The sequence below is a fragment of the Brachyhypopomus gauderio genome, chromosome 7 (assembly GCF_052324685.1).
Source record: "Brachyhypopomus gauderio isolate BG-103 chromosome 7, BGAUD_0.2, whole genome shotgun sequence".
In the NCBI taxonomy this organism is placed as follows: Eukaryota; Metazoa; Chordata; class Actinopteri; order Gymnotiformes; family Hypopomidae; genus Brachyhypopomus; species Brachyhypopomus gauderio.
In genome coordinates, this window is record NC_135217.1 from 10,352,386 (window position 1) to 10,372,385 (window position 20,000).

The following is a 20,000-nucleotide window of genomic DNA, read 5'->3' on the forward strand; positions in this document are numbered from 1 at the left end:
ACCCCTCTCTGGCCAGCATGTGTTGACAGATGTGAAGATAAACCCACCGGGCTGAGAGAGAGTGGGAGAGAACCCGGCCCAACCAGCTGATACACCACCATGCTAAAATTACACACAGAGGAAGCATACAAGGAATCACTCTGAAGAGTATAGGCATTTAAAAAGTGTAATAATAATGAATTAACCCAGCAGAGGTGTGATAGACAGGTGTGTGTGTGTGTGTGTGTGTGTGTGTGTGTGTGTGTGTGTGTGTGTGTGTTTGTGAGTGTTTGTGTGTGTAGGTGCGAGAGAGGTAATTGAGTCTTACCTGAGGATGTGCGGAAACTGAAACTTGCTTTAAGGATCTGCCATGGTTGTCAGCTTGCATTTGGTCAGGCCCTTCAGCTGAAAACACTCTTTTTTTTGAGAGGGAGAGGGATAGAGAGAGAGAGAGAGAGAGAGAGAGAGAGAGAGAGAGAGAGAGAGAATGAGGTATGGGAGAAATTGGGGATGAGGGAGAAAGACAAGGGAATAGGTTGAGAGATACTGAGAGAATAAGAGGGGAAAGGAGAGATTGAAAAAGAGGTCAAGGAGAAACAGGAAGGGCTGTTTGTCAGACGCGTCCTGAGAAGAGCTGTGTGGGCCGGCACTCATTACCATTCTAATAAACTCACAAACAAGACTCGCAGATCATGTGGGAGAACAGCAGACATTTACACTTGTTGTTGAGAGGCTAGTGTGGATTTAACACACACACACACACACACACACACACACACACACACACACACACACACACACACACACACAGTAGCTGTGCCCTCTGATTGGGTCATCTTCTCATTGTGTGAAGGAGGAAGTGGGTCAGGCGTTGGGAGTATGGGGAGGCAGACGTGTGTGTGTGTGTGTGTGTGTGTGTGTTTGTGTGTGTGTGTGTGTGTTTGTGTGGGAAGTGACTGCTCCTTTGGCCTCCTGACTGATGTCACCAGTCTACATTTAGAGGTGTGTGTGCGCACGGATGTATTTGCGTGTGCCTCTCTGTCAGGTCTTATGTTGTCTCTTTTTGTTCTGTTTGTCCTCTGCATAACAAGCTTAGGACTGAAATGGAGACACGTTCTCACTTTCATAGCTACATGTGTCTCTGTGTCTCAGCTCTAGCTCACGGACTAAAAGGCGCTTTAACTATTCATACAATTCCGACTTCAAATTGCCTTTTTATCTCACCAGCTTGGAGTGGTAGCAGAATGGGGTCAGCTCCACAGACGGCACGAGCGGGGGTAGAGACAGACAGAGAGAGAGAGAGACGTGGGGCGAGGGTACGGGAGAGAGAGAGGGAGAGAGAGAGGGAGAGAGAGAGAGCACGAGGCTCCTGAATGAAACCCTGAGCTGTCTCTCTTCACAGCCCAGCCTGGTCTGCACTCACACTGGCCTGCTGTCTGAGTGCTGGTGATGGAGGAAAAGAAAGATGTGTCTGTGTGTGTCCCAGAACCCCCCTCCTCCCCCTCCACCTTAACACCACCCGCTATTTCCTCCCCTTCTCTCCCTCACGGCCTCTATCCCTCCTTTCTCTCTCTCTCCTTCCCTCTCCCATTACAAATCTGGGCATTTCAGAACACAACTTATTCTAGCTTCTACTTATCTCTCTCTCACTCTCTCTCGCTCTCTCACACACGCTAGCACACACGAGCACAGTCACACACACACACACACATACACACACACACACACACGCACACCCTCCTCTCCCCTCTACACCTCTCCGAGCTGCCTGATCACCATGGCAACAGAGCATGGCAACGTTATCTCCATTCAAATATCCCCAATTAAAACGGGCCTGGTGGGGCATAAGTTTTATGGTGCGTTTGTCCCAGCTCACCTAACAAATAGCCCAAATCCTAAAAGTGTAAGTTTATCAAACTATTTCTTTATTAAATTTCCTCCCACATATTTCAGCCCTGAGCCCGGTGACGTTTGCCTTCTTCAGCTCCTTCAGTTGTTCGTCTGCTTGGGTGTTTGCTGGTGTTTCGCTCGCAGTGGCATTTGGGTTTAGGGGCGACGAGGCATCGCAGAGACACGTGTGAGAGCAGCAGTGTGGAAACGTCCCCGGTTCCGGGACTCGCCGGCGTGGCCGTGCCGAGCCTCTTCCTCCTCCTCTTCCTCCTCCCCCGCTGCAGGGATCGTTTCCTGGGCTGCAGTACGAGTAGATGGGACCAGGCCAAACCATACAGCAGGGCCCCGCACGGCGGGGGTTGGGGGGCCACACCACCTGGACATGACCCATCTGCGCAGGTGGGGGGCTCAAGCATCACACAGGGGCCCCCAGAACACTGTGCGGGTGCTGCTCACAAAGTTGCCAATGATTATTACGATACCACTATAGTAACTGGTGTGAGACTTAGTACACACCTATGTTATAGCTCACATATTTCCTTAAAAGATTTTTATTACTTTTATTTAAATGGTTTCAGACAGAGATGACACGTGCGTGCGTGCGTGTGTGTGTGTGTGTGTGTGTGTGTGTGTGTGTGTGTTTGTGTGTGTGTGTGCGTGTGTGTGTGTCTGTGTGTGTGTGTGTGTGTGTGTGTGTGTGTGTGTGTGTGTGTGTGTGTGTGTGTGTGTGTGTACGTGCGTGTGTGCGTGTGTGCGTGTGTGTGTATGGGGCAGGTTGGCATAAAGAAGCCTGAGAACCACCTCACGTGAGACACTTCATTCTCTTGCTATTACAAAAGGTGTGTGTGTGTGTGTGTGTGTGTGTGTGTGTGTGTGTGTGTGTGTGTGTGTGAGACAGATCAGAGGTAACAGTAGCCACAGGTGACTGAAAGAGCTGAGGAGGTGTGGTCAACACACCCACAGGTAACACTGGATCATACCAGGTAGTGTGATGGTGCAGGTTGGCTGGATCCTGTCATATGATATCCAGTCTTCCTCCTAGACACAGAGAAATACGTACATGTGCACATGATAAGGCACACACACACACACACACAGAGGACAACACAGCAGTTCTTCTTTGCCGTTCTCTTTTGACCTGACCCCCACCCACCCATGTGCGCCCCCCCCCCCCCCCCCCACATGAGTGCTGGTCCACTGAGCCATCCATTCACACACACCCCTCACACCTCCTTCTCTTGAGTCTTCTCACCGTCTTTGCACTCGTTTGTCATTACACCTCTTTTCACACCTCCCCCACACACTCAGCCCTCTGACAACAGCCCATACACACACACACACACACACACACACACACATATCCCTCTCACAAAATCCCATGCACAGACACAAACACAAACACCTCTCAGAGAGCAGCCCATATACTTATACTGACTGCAGTTCTGGAAGAATCATGACAGTGCATAAGTTCTGGAGGATCATTGTAGAGATGTAATTGGCCTTTTGTCCAGCCTATTATCGTGAGTGGGTTTGGACTTGAATTCACATTAAACCAGCGTGTTATTACACTTCTGTAACGCCATTATATCTGTCCAGTAGCCACAGTGAATGAGTCAGTCTGGCCAGTCTAACAATAACCACACAGAACTAAGGCAAGTGGCAGTGACAGCTGTCTACTGGCGCAGACTCACTCTGGCAATGCCACTTTTAAACTTTCTCTCTCTTTCTCACTTTCACTTTTTCTGTTGCCTGTGCACTTAAAAAAAGTTTAATCGAATTTGTCTCTCTGTGTCTCTCTCACAATTTACTTCAACTCTTAGCATGAATTGTATAAATTGTAAGGCCAAAGATTAGATTAGAGAATCTGAGAATATTGCAGATTAATATAATAAGGAACAGAGTACTGAACAAACAAAACTGTAAATAAAAACCAGATATATACATAATAATATAATAAATATAGATTGTTATATACTTATTTACACTATCTATCTATCTATCTATCTATCTATCTATCTATCTATCTATCTGTCTATTTATCTATCTATCTATCTATCTATCTATCTATCTATCTATCTATCTATCTATCTATCTATCTATCTATCTATCTATCTATCTATCTACTGTTTGTGTGTGCCCTTATTACTCATTAACTAACACCAGCAAAATGTGTGTGCACGTGTGTGTGTGTGTGTGTGTGTGTGTGTGTGTGTGTGTGTGTGTGTGTGTGTGTATAGACAAGTTTGGGATGAGGTCCAGTCAGATCCTGAACAGATTTAGTAGCACATACACCTTCTGACCCATTTATACACACACACACACACACACACACACACACACACACACACACACACACAGAGAGAGAGAGAGAGAGAGAGAGAGAGAGAGAGAGAGAGAGAGAGAGAGAGAGAGAGAGAGAGAGAGAGAGAGAGAGAGAGAGAGAGAGAGATACACGCACACAGACACACACACACAGCCATTTTTGGGCCAGAAGCTCAGAGCATCCTCTCACACACCAGGTGCACACATTCAGACACATATGCTCACACGCCAGGTGGGTACAGTCACCAAACATACACACACACAAACACACACATCATGAACATGTCAGACACATCCACACACACACACACACACACACACACATCATGAACATGTCAGACACATCCACACACACACATATCCGTGATTCAACTCTGTATTCTACTACCAGTTGGATGTGCGTCTAATCCAGATTTTAATTCAGTGTTTGTATGTCATACCGAGGCCTTAAAGGGGCGTCTTCATTCACTATATAACCTACTTATATATGTTGGATTGTTGGTTTAGCCGTTTATACAGTACTTATTCCAATGCATGCATTTAAAGACTGCAAGTGATATAAACAATCTTGTATTTAAATAATTCAGACAAGTACACAAGAAATATTTTCACTCTATGGAATAAACTGAAATCCCAGTGCTGAACCTGTGGTTCAAAACCCATGCAGCAGTGGATTATTACTTCAGTTAATCCAACTTAAGTAGGCTATTCCCTCTATAAAAGTGCGTGGATCACTTGAAACAGGTTAGTTGGCAGAAGCGTTTATATCCTTTCTAGTATTTTTGTTTATTTAATGTGTCCTAATTATCAAAATCATAAGAGACAAAGAGACCAGCAACGTTTGTAGCTAACAAAACTTTTTTCCCCCGCTTGCGAATGCAAGTCTCGATCGCTAGTGGGCCGTTTTCTCGGTCTAAAGGGCGTTTATTGTGCTCTTTTCACCTCACCTGTCAAATCTAACATGTTTTGGCATTGCGCCTTCTCACACCCCCCCTCCTCCGGTAGGTCCGGTCTAATCGCGCCCTTTCTCAGAGATCTCACCTTCTTACACACCCTCCAAGTTCACGTTTCCTGCTCCAACTAATGGTTTACAGCGAGGAGACAAGTGGCGTAATTAGCATGAGAAGAGCCGTGGCCACTGAGATGCCCCAGGAGGAGAGACCCAACCCGCACCAATCTACACGTGTGGCGGGGACGCGCCTCTGGACGCGCCTCTCGCGCTCCTGGGGCTCATTTCAATTGAAATGACAATGCCTGTTTCTTCACAAGTCTGGTTTCGCCTCGGGTATCGGAAAGGAAACCTTTTTGACAGCTTATCTGAGGTTTCTTGGTAGAGATCTGTGAGATGGTTAAGTTTGTAAACGTAAGAAGATTAGCCTACTCCGGCGGTGGAAAGAAAATTGCTTACTGTAGAAAAAAGTTACTCAGCAAATGTCTTGGCGGAAGTATCGTTCATATACTACGATGAGAACGGAGTTTAATTCAAATATTTGACTACATTTTATCTCTTCCATTAACATTTGGCCACCTAGTTACCAGACTGATAAGCCTCTCAGTTTCAAAGAAGAAATGCTTTTAGACATTTGTTCAAATAAATTAGGCCTACTGTAAACGCAGACTAATACAAACAGTATCCCATAGCGACTGAATCTTAACTTTCAGATATCTGGGTAGGTCGGAGTGGAAACGACTGCTGAAAGGAAAACATAAAATGGTTGAGTGAATGCATTATTTTTGGGTTGCCCTTTTTTGATTGATAGGGTGAGCCGACCTATGGCGTACGGGAATGGGATGAAAGGAGGCGGGGTTTTGGAGAGAGGAGTGGTTGGTGCGTTTGCCTTCAGGATGACCATTGTGGAACCACGTCGCGGAGAGGACGGCCAGCACGAGTAGATGGTGCACACCAACCGATTTTGCGAAATTAGTGCTGCCTTGAGTCCTATGCATGTTTTTTTTAGTGATAATCTTTCAGACGCAGGACTGAGCACAGATTTGTTCACATTCATCATCGGATAAACATTTCATCACGACGCTGGCGAACGATCACGTTCGTCCATCTCTCCGGTTTTAGGGATTTTCTTAACCATACAAAGGACCTTCACTGACGGAAGTCATATTAGTTTTGGAGTAAAATAGGCTGAGGATAAACGTGGGATTTTAGGCTTAGCAAATGTAGCAGGTATGCTCTACAAGCAGTTATCCGCTCCTGTTTGATCGGGGAATGGTTTTAAATCTCGGGTCCTAGGGAAAAATAAAGAACTCGAAAATAATTGAAGTCGATAACTCCTGGACAAAGAGGATCTTCTGGTCGAGGAAACGGTGTTTTCTTCTATCACTAACCACCCCGGACAATACGACTAATGGGATACTTTCAAAAAGTGGTTAAATAGATTTTTTTGACGTTTTATCTTCTAATCAAGAAGAATAAACCGGATAAACCAAAACCAGCACGGCACTTGATTGAACAGATTGCTTGTCACGCGAAAAGTTTATCAACTTTTTAAAAGGTGTAATCTCTTCATTTAAAAAACTTGTCCTAATCTAAAATCAAAGTATCTTATTTTTTTGTTTTTTTTTTGCTGTAAAGTTTTCCTCACTTGGTCTGTGTCAGCGCGAGCTCTCTCTCCCCCCGCGAGCCGACTGCGCGTGCAGTGCCGCGCGCCCCCCATGCGGGTAGTGCTGCGGTCGATGGGTACACAGCCCAGCTGACGGTACTTCAACGTCAGCCCTCCGTTCTCCTTTTTTTTGGGACACGTTAATCGGTAGTCAGGAGCCCTCGCGCCATCATGCAGCTCGTATCTGGGAACGTGGCTGCGCTGTGGATCGTCTTTCTGGAGTGTCTGCTGAAATCGGTGGCAGAGGAAGGTAAAGGCTCAACTCCATTAACCTGGCTGATACACCCAACTACCTGTTTGCTTCAATGCTGTGTGTGTGTGTGTGTGTGTGTGTGTGTGTGTGTGAGAGAGAGAGAAATAACAATTACACGAAATGATGTTGCTCCAGACTACACTGTTTCAGATGTCGATTTCGGTGACAGAACATCTGATTCCTCGTGGATGTGCTTAAATCATGCGAATTACATTCGTGTGGGTCTGCAGGCCTGTAACAATATGGCAAACGCGGACGGCACAGGGTCCAGTCTATACAATACGTGCATATCCGTGTTCCACATCGCCCAGATGGTTTGGACGGTCTCAGCAGCGGTCCAGATGAAAGATGCGGTATTTAGTGGCAGGCTACTGCAGTTTGTGGTGCGTATCGTCGGGAGGTTCGACCCACTCACCGGTGTTGGCTTCGTAGGTAGAAAGATGTCCATAAAAAGTGGAGAAAACGTTTTTATTTACGGGAAAACCCTCCGAATTGCGTTAGCCTCACCGGGTGCTTATCTGTGCTGCACAGGCGCACACTGGTACCGAATGTGCGGCACCAGTAAGTGATTAAACTAGACTCTCGGTACATAAACGTACATGAATGTTTGTCACATTATATCTGGCCGCGGCGGGGAGCCGGTCCACAGTCGCCGGTCGCTGAACTGGGATTAAAGTCATTATAATGGTTTTACGGGATTGTGAGCAGACTTGACGGGTATTAACCCCTTTAACTTCAGTGAACGACCTTATTAACTTATGCCACCTCTGGTTCTGACCCGCATGATGTATCCAAATCAGATTAGCGGCCTGGTTGGTTACTCAGTGGGGAAACACTGGTCTTTCTTTTTATTAACACTGTTACTAACTACACTCTTATTGGAAAAACCAACTCGTTTCACTCATTTAACAACGGTGCAGTTTACCTTTTCATTCATGTAATGATTTATCGACAGTGTTTTAACACGGAACGTGTTACTGACTAAATATTGTCTTAAATATTGTTTTTATCTTCAGTTCACGGTTCTCGTATGTACTGAGGCTACTTGTCCATTAGTTGGTGGGCTACTCAGAGATGTGTGAGATTAAAGTACACTGGAGAACCAGGACCAGCGCGTAGGGCACAAAATCAAGTGTAAAACGTTAAAATGCGAGTATAACGGTGACCCTTCAGGTGGGAACGAAAATCGGTCACGGTCAGCACCGGTTTCGTGTGGCACCGGCGGGCCACATGCTTCCCGGATCGATTATTCGGGATTATTCGGATGAAGCTCGCGCCACACGGCACACCTGCTCCCCGTTATCTGTAATCAATTAGGCGGCATCTGTGACAGACACACATCGGTAACACCGGCCATGACAGCGCCGGTGGGTCGAATTAATGAGATATTGACTGATCTGTTCCCGTAATTAGCTGACGAGTCCTCTAAGCGCAAAGGAGAAAGCGATAAGCCGGGATGTTCCGGACGACAGCGGCTGTGACCCGACCCAGGCCCGGTCCCGTCCATTTTGAGCGGCTCTGTTTCCACTGCAGGATAGCTGGAGTTAACAGGATAGTGTGCGGTGCTGTTTTTAGCACCGAGCCGAATGTCGAGCAACCCAAAAACGCCATTAAGCAAATGAGCCCATATGGACGAACCCGTGTGTGGCTCTTTATCGCCACTTATACGGTAGTCTACAACTTCATCCGGCCAAAAACCCCCACTGTGTTTGCCATAGAGGCGTCATGCTGTTGTGGCTAAGCGAACAATAGCCATTAATTTTTATAACAAGGTTTCAGCATAGGTTATAGTTTTTAATTCAGGTTTAAATCTTGGCATTTCATTTGGGTTAATACTTTAAATTCCCTGCGGTGCCAAGATGCCATTCAGTACTGTAGGCAGAGGGGGGCCTGGCAGGTTTTGTAATGATTAATTTGGTGAAGTCAAAAACAGGAGCCGCAGGGGGTAGATTGGATTGTGGCCTGTGGGTCTGCCTCTGAAGACTTGGGCCGGGATTATACCCAAGCCAGATGCCTCAGGATCACCTTACCGCTCTCTAATTCCCTGTGGGCAAAGTATTGACAAAAAGGAAGAAATAACAATGGCTTTCACGTGAGTTAAGGCTGTGCTCCAAATCTGAGTTGTTCTTTCTCTCAGAACCCATTGCCCCCAAGTGTACATGTTAAGAGCTTAGCCATTTTGGCTTCTGTCGTCTCTCTTTCTCTCTCTCCTAGTCTCTTTTTGACTCTCTGTCTCCTTTCCTCTTTCCTTCTCCCCGCTCTCACTCTCTTTGCCCCTCTTCCTTTCTTTTCTGTCTCTTTCTTTCATCGTGTCATTTTGAGTGGCATTTTAACTGTGGGTGTCATAAATGTTCTACTTGGGAAATTGCAAGTGTCGAGAGAGCAGAAAATGAGACGCACACACACATACTGACACACACACACACAAACTGCCCGACAAAGGCACATTTTAACTTTCAGGGCAAACACAGACTCTTATCTTAAACGGCAGTGACACATTTATGCACATTGATAATGAGACAGACACTCTTTCGTCATTATCCTTTCTTTCTCTCCCTTGCTCCCTCACTCACTCTGTCGTAGGGCGCCGTGGCAGTGTAGAGCTGATGTGTCCTCGGTGCCTTTGCCTCTCCCGCTGTGGAAATGCCGATCTCTGCCCAGAAATCCTATTAAATGGAACCGATTTTTATAAGACAGGGATTTGCATTTAAAACAGCCTTTGCTCTCTCTCTCCCTCTCTGTCTCTCGCTCTCCCTCTCCCTCTCTCTATTTCTCTCTCCTTTTTCTCTTGCCCTCTCTGCCTCTGTACTTTGTTCCTTCTTTTTTGTCTCTTTCACCGACTCTCCTTCATTCTCTCTCTGTCTCTCCCCCTCTCTCTGTCTCTCTCTCTTTAATCCTGTGATTAACTCCTTGAAGATTGAAACAGCAGTTCTCTGGTCTAATCTTTAGGCCTGCACCTTCTCACCCTCTGTGGAGTTACCAGGGCTTGTGCGCATGCAGAGGTGTGTTCGTGCGTGCATGTTTGCGTGTGTGTGTCTGCCATGTCACTAGCATCTGCGTTCCTTCTGATGAGGTGCCGGTGGGGGAGCGGAGTCTCTCTTCAGCAGATTCATCAGTGTTTCTGTCCCATTGACAAATGCAACATCAGCGCCATCATCCCCCCACCCCTCCTCCTTCTCCTCCTCCTCCTCCTCCTCCTCCTCCTCCATCGTCCACTCTCCATCCTCCTACATGCCTCTCAGAGCTTCACAGTTTAGGACAAAAGGAGACCTCTGACCCTTCTGAGACTCGCACAATCAGAAAGAGTTGGGGGGGTGTGAGGGTAGCGGGAATAATGAGGAGATCGAGAGACTCTTGACAAAGTAGTTTGTGTCAGTTGAAGAGAAGAAGTGGAAAAAGCAAGTGACCGAGTGTGCAGTGGAACATTCGCCTCGCGTGTGCGGCAAAAAGCATCGGCCGCCGTTTGGACGGGCCCTCGATCTCGGCCTACTGGGGGAGAAACCAGGTTCAGAGAGGAGGAGGGGCTCGCTAAGCCGCTCCTGACACTTAAGCGAACTTAAGGAAGAAAAGGGGCGATTCATGCGGCGGCCGTACCCGGAAGCTTCCGTTTTTTCCCTCCTCAGGCTGGGAATGGCGGGATTATGGAGAACCCCTCCCACTGTTGGATTGGCATTTGATTGGAATCTCTGATTGGGAACAATAAGATTCACCACGTCGCTGCACCGTGCCTCCATATTATTTCTCCCACAAAAGTCTGAACTTAGCTGTCAGTCAGTGGCAGTAATAACAGAGGCTGTTTTTAGCTTGATTACAGGGTCGTGCCACACAAGCCCTTGCGATCGGCGACGGCTACTGCAGTTTCAGATTTCACCAGTTCACAGTGTGTTACTTCAGTGAGACATTTACTAAATGGTTAATTACCACTGAGGTGGGCAGTGTTGTGAAACAGCATCATAGTTCCTGTGAGTTACGGCACAAGACGTTTTCTCTGTGCATCATGGGGGCTGTCAGTACTGCTAGAAAAGAAAAAAATACTGACCTACTGCATGTTTCATTAAAAATAATGAGACAGTTTGTAAACAACTGTGGTGCCCCATTAACAAATGACACGAATACATAACTGACACAGGCTTCTGAAATGACATGAACACATAACTGACACAGGCTTCTGAAATGACACGAACACATAACTGACACAGGCTACTGAAATGACACAAACACACAACTGACACAGGCTACTGAAATGACACAAACACACAACTGACACAGGCTTCTGAAATGACACAAACACACAACTGACACAGGCTTCTGAAATGACACAAACACACAACTGACACAGGCTTCAGAAATGACACAAACACATAACTGACACAGGCTTCTGAAATGCTGTTGTCCAGTTCCTTAGCCAGTTTCAGAAAAACAAGCATAGTAATTTGCGGAGAGAAAATGTTAGTGGTGTGTACTGCGGTGTGCTTGTGTTGTTTCTCCCTAATGATTCACCAGTTTAAAACACATTTAACAGTTCTGGAACACCAAACAACTCCACACACATTTCTTTGGCTATATATCTAAATATTGATTTCAGTCTCATGTTTTAGTGGTGGTCACAGAGTGATCGTCGTGGTATCAGTAAATTTAGGTTCTGTTAGGGCTAAAATAGGTCTGATGTGCCCTGTTTCTGGACCGGCAGCCCGCTGTAATGCGAAGGACAGTTGGAGTGTCTGTAGTGGGGGGGGGGGGGGGGGGGGGGGTGTTTAACACGCCACCACACACGTCTGATGAAAGTCGGGAATCACTATGTGTGGCTTATCCCTACACACGCGTACACACACACAGTGAACACACGCGGTGATTTGAACTTGGTTTTGCATGGACCCTGTGATGGTCTGTTTTTATAATGGACTTTCATGACTGGAACGTAAACGAGCCGCCAAGCTCCGAGGCTGAAGTTTCCCACTGCTTAAATGGCACTCAAACACACACACACACACACACACACACGCTCACTCCAGATGCATGCTCACACACTCTCTAAGCTACGGTCGTCTTACCCAGTGATCAGAGTGTAAGCTCCCTGAAAGCAGGGGGAGGACAGGAAGAAGAAAGGGATGAAATGAAGGGATGAAATGAAGGGATGAAAGAAAAAGCATGCAGAGGGAGCATTATGAGACTGATCTCTGCTATGGCGGCCGGAATCTCTATTGAGTGTGTGTACGTAAGCGAGTGTGTGTGTGGCTGCATCTCTGTGTGTCGGCTCTCTCTATTCACACACCCATCAAACCAGCACGTGCACTACCTCCTACTGAGACGTGCTGAAAGAGACTGTGTGAGTGTATGTATGTGTGTGTACGTGTGTCTTTTTATTAGTGTGTAGGGAGCTGCATACGATGAAGGGTCAGCCTGTGTGTGTGTGTGTGTGTGTGTGTGTGTGTGTGTGTTATTTATGATGCTGTGTGAGATCCAGCATATGGGGAGGTGATGAGGATAATGGTGGGATGGTGGATGATGCTGGTCACTGTTATAGAAAATTAGCTTCAAAGGGAGAAGCAGACACCAGACGTCCAGCAGTGCACAGTATGACAGTGCTGAAATCCAACAAATAGCCCTGTGTGTGTGTGTGTGTGTGTGTGTGTGTGTGTGTGTGTGTGTGTGTGTGTGTGTTTCTACTTTCTGTCTTACTCAAATTTGTTTGCGGTTTCATCATTGTATGTAAGCAGAGAAAAAGATGCAAGTCAAGTTCACAAACGTGTGTGTGTGTGTAGACCACACAGGTAGATTATCTCATTGCCTGAATATGAAATAATCTATATGCGTTTGCATTTTGTACACACAGTTGCACACGTATTAATATAGTGCACAGGAAGTATACATACAATTGAAAAATAATAACTGCAGGTCCGGTTCCATTGTGTTGTCCTGTAAGGATGTAATATGTTCACGTCCACGCCCTGTCTGCCTGGCCAGAGAGAGCTTCTAACAGCTGAAATGGCGGCTGGCCTCAGACAGACATAAATGAGCCAGTAGAGTATGTAGCAGACAAAACAAGTGTGTACCCTTACTCACACACACTCACTCTCGCAGCCGCACGCTCACTCTCTGGCACGCTCACTCCACCACACACTCCCTCGCATGTGTACTTACATTCAGGATTTGAACAGGCCACTGCATGCTCAGGGAAAATAAAACTCACTCTGAGCCATCAGTCTTGAGTAATCCATGACTCTCTCACCCCTCTCTTCCTCTCTCCCTTGTTCTCTCTCTCTCTCTCTCTCTCTCTCTCTCTCTCACCCTCCCTGTCTAGCTCCTCTTGTCTTGCGGCCGGTTCCGAGCAAACACATCAGGCCTCTTTCCATCAGTGACTCACACAGTCTCATTTTCTGATGGTCTACAGACTGTAGTCACACACACACGCACACATACACACACACACACTCGGGGAAACCCACAAACACATGCAAATAGAGAGACAATAGAGAAGTCTTCATGCTTCATTAGTGTGAGGATCTGCTGTCTACCTGTATGTATGCTTTTGTGTGTGTGTGTGTGTGTGTGTGTGTGTGTGTGTGTGTGTGTGTGTGTGTGTGTGTGTGTGTGTGTGTGTGTGTGTGTGTGTGTGTGCATATCCATGTGCATGTGTGATGTGCAAAACACATGTCAGCTCCTTTCCACACCATGGCAGGACCCTCAGGGTAGGAGGAAGCCCTGCCCTGCTCTCTTGCGTCCAGCTGACCTCTGAGAGGTTCCACCATAGCCATTAACGCCGCACCATCTGCTAAGACGCTCGAGCTGTTCAGGGCCGTTCTGCCCCGCGGACCACCCCTATCCTGCACACCCCACCCCACGCCGGCGTGGCCGGGGCAGGGAAGCACCTTGCATTTCAATCTCCCCCCCGCTCCTCTTTGGGGCAGTTTAGGCCCAACACCTGAGCACACATCCCCCACTCCGCACGCTACACCTCAGTCTTTAGAGAGCAACAGACTCGAGCCTCTTTTGAAAGCCCAGTATCGGTGTCCTCGGCTCTGACAGGCAGGCTGACATGTCCTCTTATACTGGAATGCTCAGTGTGTACTTAGGTGCACCAATGTGTGTGTGAGCGTGCGTGAGAACTACAAGATCCTACAAATTATTCGCTAATATGTGAGACTTAGCATCTTTTTTGGTTTGCATTCTCACAAGTGGTCAGGACTGTCAGAAAGCGTGTGTGTGCATGCGTGTGTGTGTGCGGGTGTGTGCGTGCGTGTGTGTGTGCGGGTGTGTGCGTGCGTGTGAGTTTGACGGGAGGGGATTTTTTGCCACAGGTGTTCTTTGGAGACCACATATCCCCTTGCATAACCATGAGCACACACACACACACACACTCAGCCACACACGTTCTTGGGGCAGACACAGACGTCGGCTGTTTGCTGTCACGCCACAGTAATTGTGTGAAATGCAGCAGAGTTCATCACTCTTCACTTCTCCTCCCTCTCTAATCCCTCCTTTCTCTCACCTTCAGTCTTCTGCACTCTTTCTCCTTCACCTATTTCATTCACTCACTTTCCCTGTTTACCCCGCTAGCATCCCTTTCTTTTCTCTCTCTCTCTCTCTCTCTCTCTCTCTCTCTCTCTCTCTCCTCTCTCTCTCTCTCTCCTCTCCTCTTAATTACTCATTGAGGTAAAAATGGCTGCCTTGTACGAGACCTACTGAGCACTGGGCCTCAATTAGGCTCTCACTTTAATTAAGGAAAAGAGACAGTGCCAATTACAGACAGAGTGAAAGAGAGAGAGAGAGAGAGAGAGAGCGAGGGAGAGTGAATAAAGGGACTGTAATTAAAGAGGCTTCAAGTGCATGCTGGAATTAGTTAGGACACAATATCAAGTTCAAGGTCACCTCCTCATCGCCTACAGCCCTCTGTGTGGAGTGTGTGTCTGCGCAAAGTCTCGTTGGTTGGGCTTATATGAAGAGGGATGGACAAACTATGCATGTAGCAATAGGCCCGAGAAGCTTATTCAACTCTCAGCTTAGTTCAGTTGAAGAAAATGAGGCCTTTCCTGCACTGTGGGGTTTGTAGGCCCACAAGCGCCGCCCTGCTGTTCACGCTGGTGCTCAGTATATACACCAGACATGTGGCAGCGAAATGGGGACGGCCCTGCCTAATCCTGCCTCCAAACACCGGCCAACGCTGATGACATCACTGTGAATGAATCACTGACAGACACACAGGTGTGAGTGAGCATGTGTGTGGTTAGTCAGGGAGATGATAATCCCGGAGTAAACCTCAGAATCTAATAAACATCTAGAGCGAAGAGCGGTAGGTAGGCACACACACACACACACACACACACACACAGCAGGTATGATTTTTCTGGCCCATAAAACGTAATAATAGTGCACGGTACGGAACAAAGGCCATGGTGATTATCTCCATGCCAAAGCATACTCACACATACACACACACACACACACACACAAATCCAGACATATATTTCTACCTGGATGCTGTTGATACCATGTTACAGATTTCAACCTGGTCTTTATTTGCACAATGGAGACCAGACTTCCTTATGACACCATCGTTTAGCATGGACATTCCTATGTTCTCATTGGTCAGTGATATACATACATCACGTGTGTCTGTGAGGGACAGAGTGTGTGTTTAGACGTCTTCATGCAAATGAGGTCATCATTAGCTTTCCTATGGACTTAAGGCAGAAATCAACATCAGATCCCCCTGTTCCACCCCTCCCCCTTCATCCCTCCACACACTCTGTCCTCGGGTTATTTTTTCTCTCCTTTGCCCTCTTATCCAGAGCTAATAGACCCCCCCACACACCACACACCCCCCCACACACAACCCCTCCACCACCCCCTTGTCCTCTCATCTCCCTCCTGCACTCGTTTTTTTTTCTTTCTCAATCTCTCCTTCCCTCCTGCCTTCTGGGTGTCCCTTGCTCTCGGTCTTTGAGCTAGACCCTGGTTATCAACCTTCTGCAGCCTCTCAACATCACAGCCAAGGGAGGGGTGAGAGAGAGAGAGAGGAGAGAGAGAGAGAGAGAGAGGGAAGGAAAGAGGAAGGGAGAGGGGAGTGAGAAGAGGAGCACAAAAAAACAGATGTGGAAAGCGAGGGAGTGAGAACCAGGATGGGAAAGACGCAGAAAGAGACGAAGTGAAAGAGGAAGGGGTGGAGAGAGAGAGAGAGAGAGAGGAGTGAACATAGAGGAATGAGAGCTAGATAATGGAGAGTGGAGACACTGGAGGGATAGGCAGCAGGGACGGACAGGAGAGGGGAGCAGTGGGAAGAGGAGGTGATAAGGAATGTGGGAAGAGGAGGTGATAAGGAATGTGGGAAATTCTTGCCACACGGACACTGAAGGAAACCCGAATCCCTGTGGCTGAGAGGAGAGGATGTTTGGGAGAGAGAGCAGAGAAAAATGGAGGAGGGGTGGCGCTGATCCGGGGAGACCAGGGAGAGAGGAGAGAGGAGTGTTTGATGGGAGACCGCCGTAGAGGACGGAGAGATGGAGGTGAGGACACTGAGGGACAAGGCAAGTGTGCGAGAGTGTGAATGCACTCTCATGTAAATACACATTTGAGCTTTAAATAAAGTTTTCAGGCATTGAATATTGTCTGGAATAGGATGAGATTCCTTCAGAGCAGCCTTGACCCAGATTCACACACGCAGAGCCATCACCAAGCATCTCAAAACCCCAGCACGAGGAACGACAGGGGGAAAGGAGTGATGTTCTTCCCTAGAGATTGAGAGAGAGAGAGAGAAGGGAGAAAGAGGAACAGAGAACAAATTACAGCACAAGAAGAAAAGAGAGAACGAGATAGCGTGTGTTTTATTTATAGATCAAAGAGAAGGCACATTGGGACTGCTGGCTTGGTGGCTTCAGGTGGTCACATGACCAGGACACCTTCTGTGGGAAGGACCCCAGGCCAGAGGAGCTGCAGGGAAGCCCAGAGGGGGGCAACCAAATCTGCGCCTGATTAAAAAACATAATCCTGACATCAATAAGTAATAACCAACAGTAAGATGAGGCAAAAAAAAGAAACCATTCAAGTATGAGTGGAGGGAGGTGTTTGTTGGAGATAATATCAGCAGGAGAACATTTGTTTTGTCAAATCTGTATAGCTATTGGGAGCTGAATAAATGGGTAATGCAAACACATACACACACACACACACACACTATCACATGGGAACATGCAGTTAGTACTTCACATGTATTAAAGTCCTGGTTCGTTTATCTAAGTTTTTGTGTGCGCTGCGTTTTGTGTGAGTGTTTTGTGTGTGCAAGCGTGTGTGTGTGTGTGTGTGTGTGTGTGTGTGTGTGTGTGTGTGTGTGTGTGTGTGTGTGTGTGTGTGTGTAAATTTAGCTGTGCCCTTGTTCTTGTGTCCGACTCTGTCCCCATTGAAAACAGAGGCCACATGCTCAATGGCTCTGGTGAAAGACTCACGGCTGTGCAGAGTCAAAGACTCACGGCTGTGCAGAGTGGTGTAACTAAAGATCTCTGTAGTTCATATAAAGCCTCTCATTCAGCTGTGGGTTTCTGTTTGGTTCTCTTCTGTTTCTGCTGTATCAAACCTTCATTTATTTTTAGCGATATATTTAGCCTGAATCTAGTGTGTCTTGTTTCTAACAGAGGTTTTAATGAACACTAAGACCGAGACATCTGACCTGAAGTGGACAGTCTACTCACGGACCAAACCTGAGGTACTTTTTGGATCACACACCCACCAAGAGGGGGACTGGCCTTTCTTTTATATGCTGCAAATAATTTTGGACATAAAAAATTCTTGCAGATATGATCCTCTACAAAAAGATAATCTACATATTTAAAATAATGATCAGGAACTCTACCCTATTGCAGTCCCTTACCCTATTAAAGCAGTGAAGTGATGCTTCCTACAACCAATCAGACGCTAATGCTGTATTTTTGTCCCGCCCCCACCGTGAGTCAGTGGGAGGAGGTGAGTGGCCTGGACGAGGAGAACAACAGCGTGCGGACCTATCAGATCTGCCAGGCGGAAGGCTCGTCCAGCCACTGGCTGCGCAGCAAGCTGATCGAGAGGCGGGATGCCTCGCAGGTGTACGTGGAGCTGCGCTTCACCATGATCGAGTGTTCGTCCCGCAGCACACACCACCGCTCCTGCAAGGAGACCTTCAACCTCTTCTACTACCAGAGCGACACGGACGACGCCACGCCCACATACCCCGCCCTGGATGGAGAACCCTTACGTCAAGGTACACACACACACACACACACCCACCCAGGTAACTTACCAGAGTTCATAGGGCTGTATCACACTGTGATGACAAATTATACCCCAAAATTTACACGTACATGCACACACACACACACACACACACACACACACACACACACACACACACACACACACAAAAGTAGATCACCTGGATTCACAAACCCGAGACACACACGGATATCAGACTGGGAGACCAAAAATAAACACACATACAGAGAACTGGGTCACCTGATCATTACCGCCCACAGACATTGTAAATAAACACTCTCACACAAATGCTTACAGAGAGCTCCGCACACAGGGGGTGTTTAGCCCAAGAACCAAAGACCAAAGTCAAGACTGCCCAATAGGAGAAAAGTTGAGAGACATTCCTATTAGACAGTCTGCGCTTAACTTCTCCGTCTAAAGAGACGTAACCACACCCCCTCCACCCCTCCCGCCCACAGGTCGACACAGTAGCAGCAGACTTCCTACTCCGTAAGGGCGGAGAGAAGAAGTTCAACGTGAAGACGTTACGTCTGGGGGCCGCTGACCAAGCGAGGCTTCTACCTGGCCTTCCAGGCGCAGGGGGCCTGCCTGCATGGCGCTGCTCTCCGTCCGCGTCTTCTTCAAGAAGTGCCCCGCCCTCACCCGCTCCCTCTCCGCCTTCCCCGAGACCGTGCCGCGCTCCCTGGTGCAGGAGGCCGTGGGCCGGTGCGTGGAGTACGCCGACCAGCCCGGCCGCAGGCCACGCCCACCCAAGATGTTCTGCGGAGAGGACGGCCAATGGGTGGACCAGCCCAGCACCACCTGCACCTGCATGCCGGGGTACGAGGCCAGCCAGGGGGAGCTAGAATGCAAAGGTAAGAGTGTGTTTGTATTTCTGTGTGTGTGTGTGTGTGTGTGTGTGTGTGTGTGTGTGTGTGTGTGTGTGTGTGTACCTTTCTGAGTCTATAGCGACGGATGCACAGAGTACGTGTGTATGAGCGTGTAGCTGCTAGCGGTGATGTAATACAGGGGTATCCAGCTCCGGTGCTGGAGATTTAGCACCTTCAGAATTCAGTTCCACCCCTCGTCTAACAAACCCGATCCAGGTAATCAAGACCTTTCAGCGGCATCCGAGTACGAGGGGCCACCGTGATCCGAATCGGGCCTCTTTGGCAAGTTGAAATTAAATGTGGTCAGAGTGAGAAGTGACATTAAAATGCAAATGAAGACGGGCTCAGAAGCGCATTGATTGGAGCTGGACAGCAGAGGGCCGGACCAGCGCGTACCGCATTTGCATCGTATTAGCATGACACTGAATTAAACCTGAATTAATCAAACGGCTCTGGGCCGAACTGCACTGTGGGACATGAGGAGGAGAGGGGGAAATCCAGAGAGGAGAGGAAAGAAAGGGAAGAGAGAGATGAGGGAACTGAATGGAGGAGAACCAGGAAGAAAGAGGGAGAGATGGATGGTTTTGTACAAGAGAAGGACAGAGAATGTTTGCGAGAAAGGGGTTTGGAACCAGACCCTTTTATTGATGACTACAGTTAAATGGAAAATTAAACTGTCAAGAAATTTTAGTACAACCACATCTTTTATATTATATAAATTGACCCCACCTGTCTCCACCCACCGCCTATCTCCACTCACCTACACACGCGAGGAAAAGCAGACCCACACTTATCTGGTGTGAAGAATTTTATCTGGAATATCTGTTTTGTACA

The 20,000-nt window shown here is 47.6% G+C and overlaps 2 protein-coding genes across 10 annotated transcripts in view; one reads left to right on the forward strand and one right to left on the reverse strand.

Moving 5' to 3' along the window:
- The window catches only part of LOC143518784 (uncharacterized), an 8,729-nt gene extending 1,126 nt beyond the window's left edge, over window positions 1-7,603 (reverse strand). Inside the window, exons 1-4 of one of the 9 annotated variants that reach the window (XR_013132275.1) lie at window positions 7,475-7,603; window positions 2,850-2,907; window positions 308-395; window positions 1-102 (exon numbers count right to left, since the gene is read on the reverse strand). The exon at window positions 1-102 is cut by the window's left edge and continues 1,126 nt beyond it. Coding sequence is in view for 2 of the 9 variants with exons in the window: in XM_077011548.1 (XP_076867663.1) it covers window positions 1,929-2,317; window positions 2,850-2,907; window positions 6,789-6,860 (519 nt within the window). In the remaining 7 variants the exon portion in view is untranslated. Of the gene's footprint in view, window positions 103-307; window positions 526-1,533; window positions 2,318-2,849; window positions 2,908-6,788; window positions 6,925-7,174 lie in introns of those variants that run through there. The other 8 variants (XR_013132280.1, XR_013132274.1, XR_013132278.1 and 5 more) reach the window with 8 other exon arrangements.
- ephb4a (eph receptor B4a) overlaps window positions 6,917-20,000 on the forward strand; it is a 35,421-nt gene continuing 22,337 nt past the window's right edge. Inside the window, 7 exon segments of the mRNA XM_077011544.1 lie at window positions 6,917-7,056; window positions 17,685-17,755; window positions 18,004-18,261; window positions 18,263-18,286; window positions 18,756-18,830; window positions 18,832-18,879; window positions 18,881-19,151. Coding sequence (XP_076867659.1) covers window positions 6,978-7,056; window positions 17,685-17,755; window positions 18,004-18,261; window positions 18,263-18,286; window positions 18,756-18,830; window positions 18,832-18,879; window positions 18,881-19,151 — 826 coding nt within the window. The 5' untranslated portion in view covers window positions 6,917-6,977.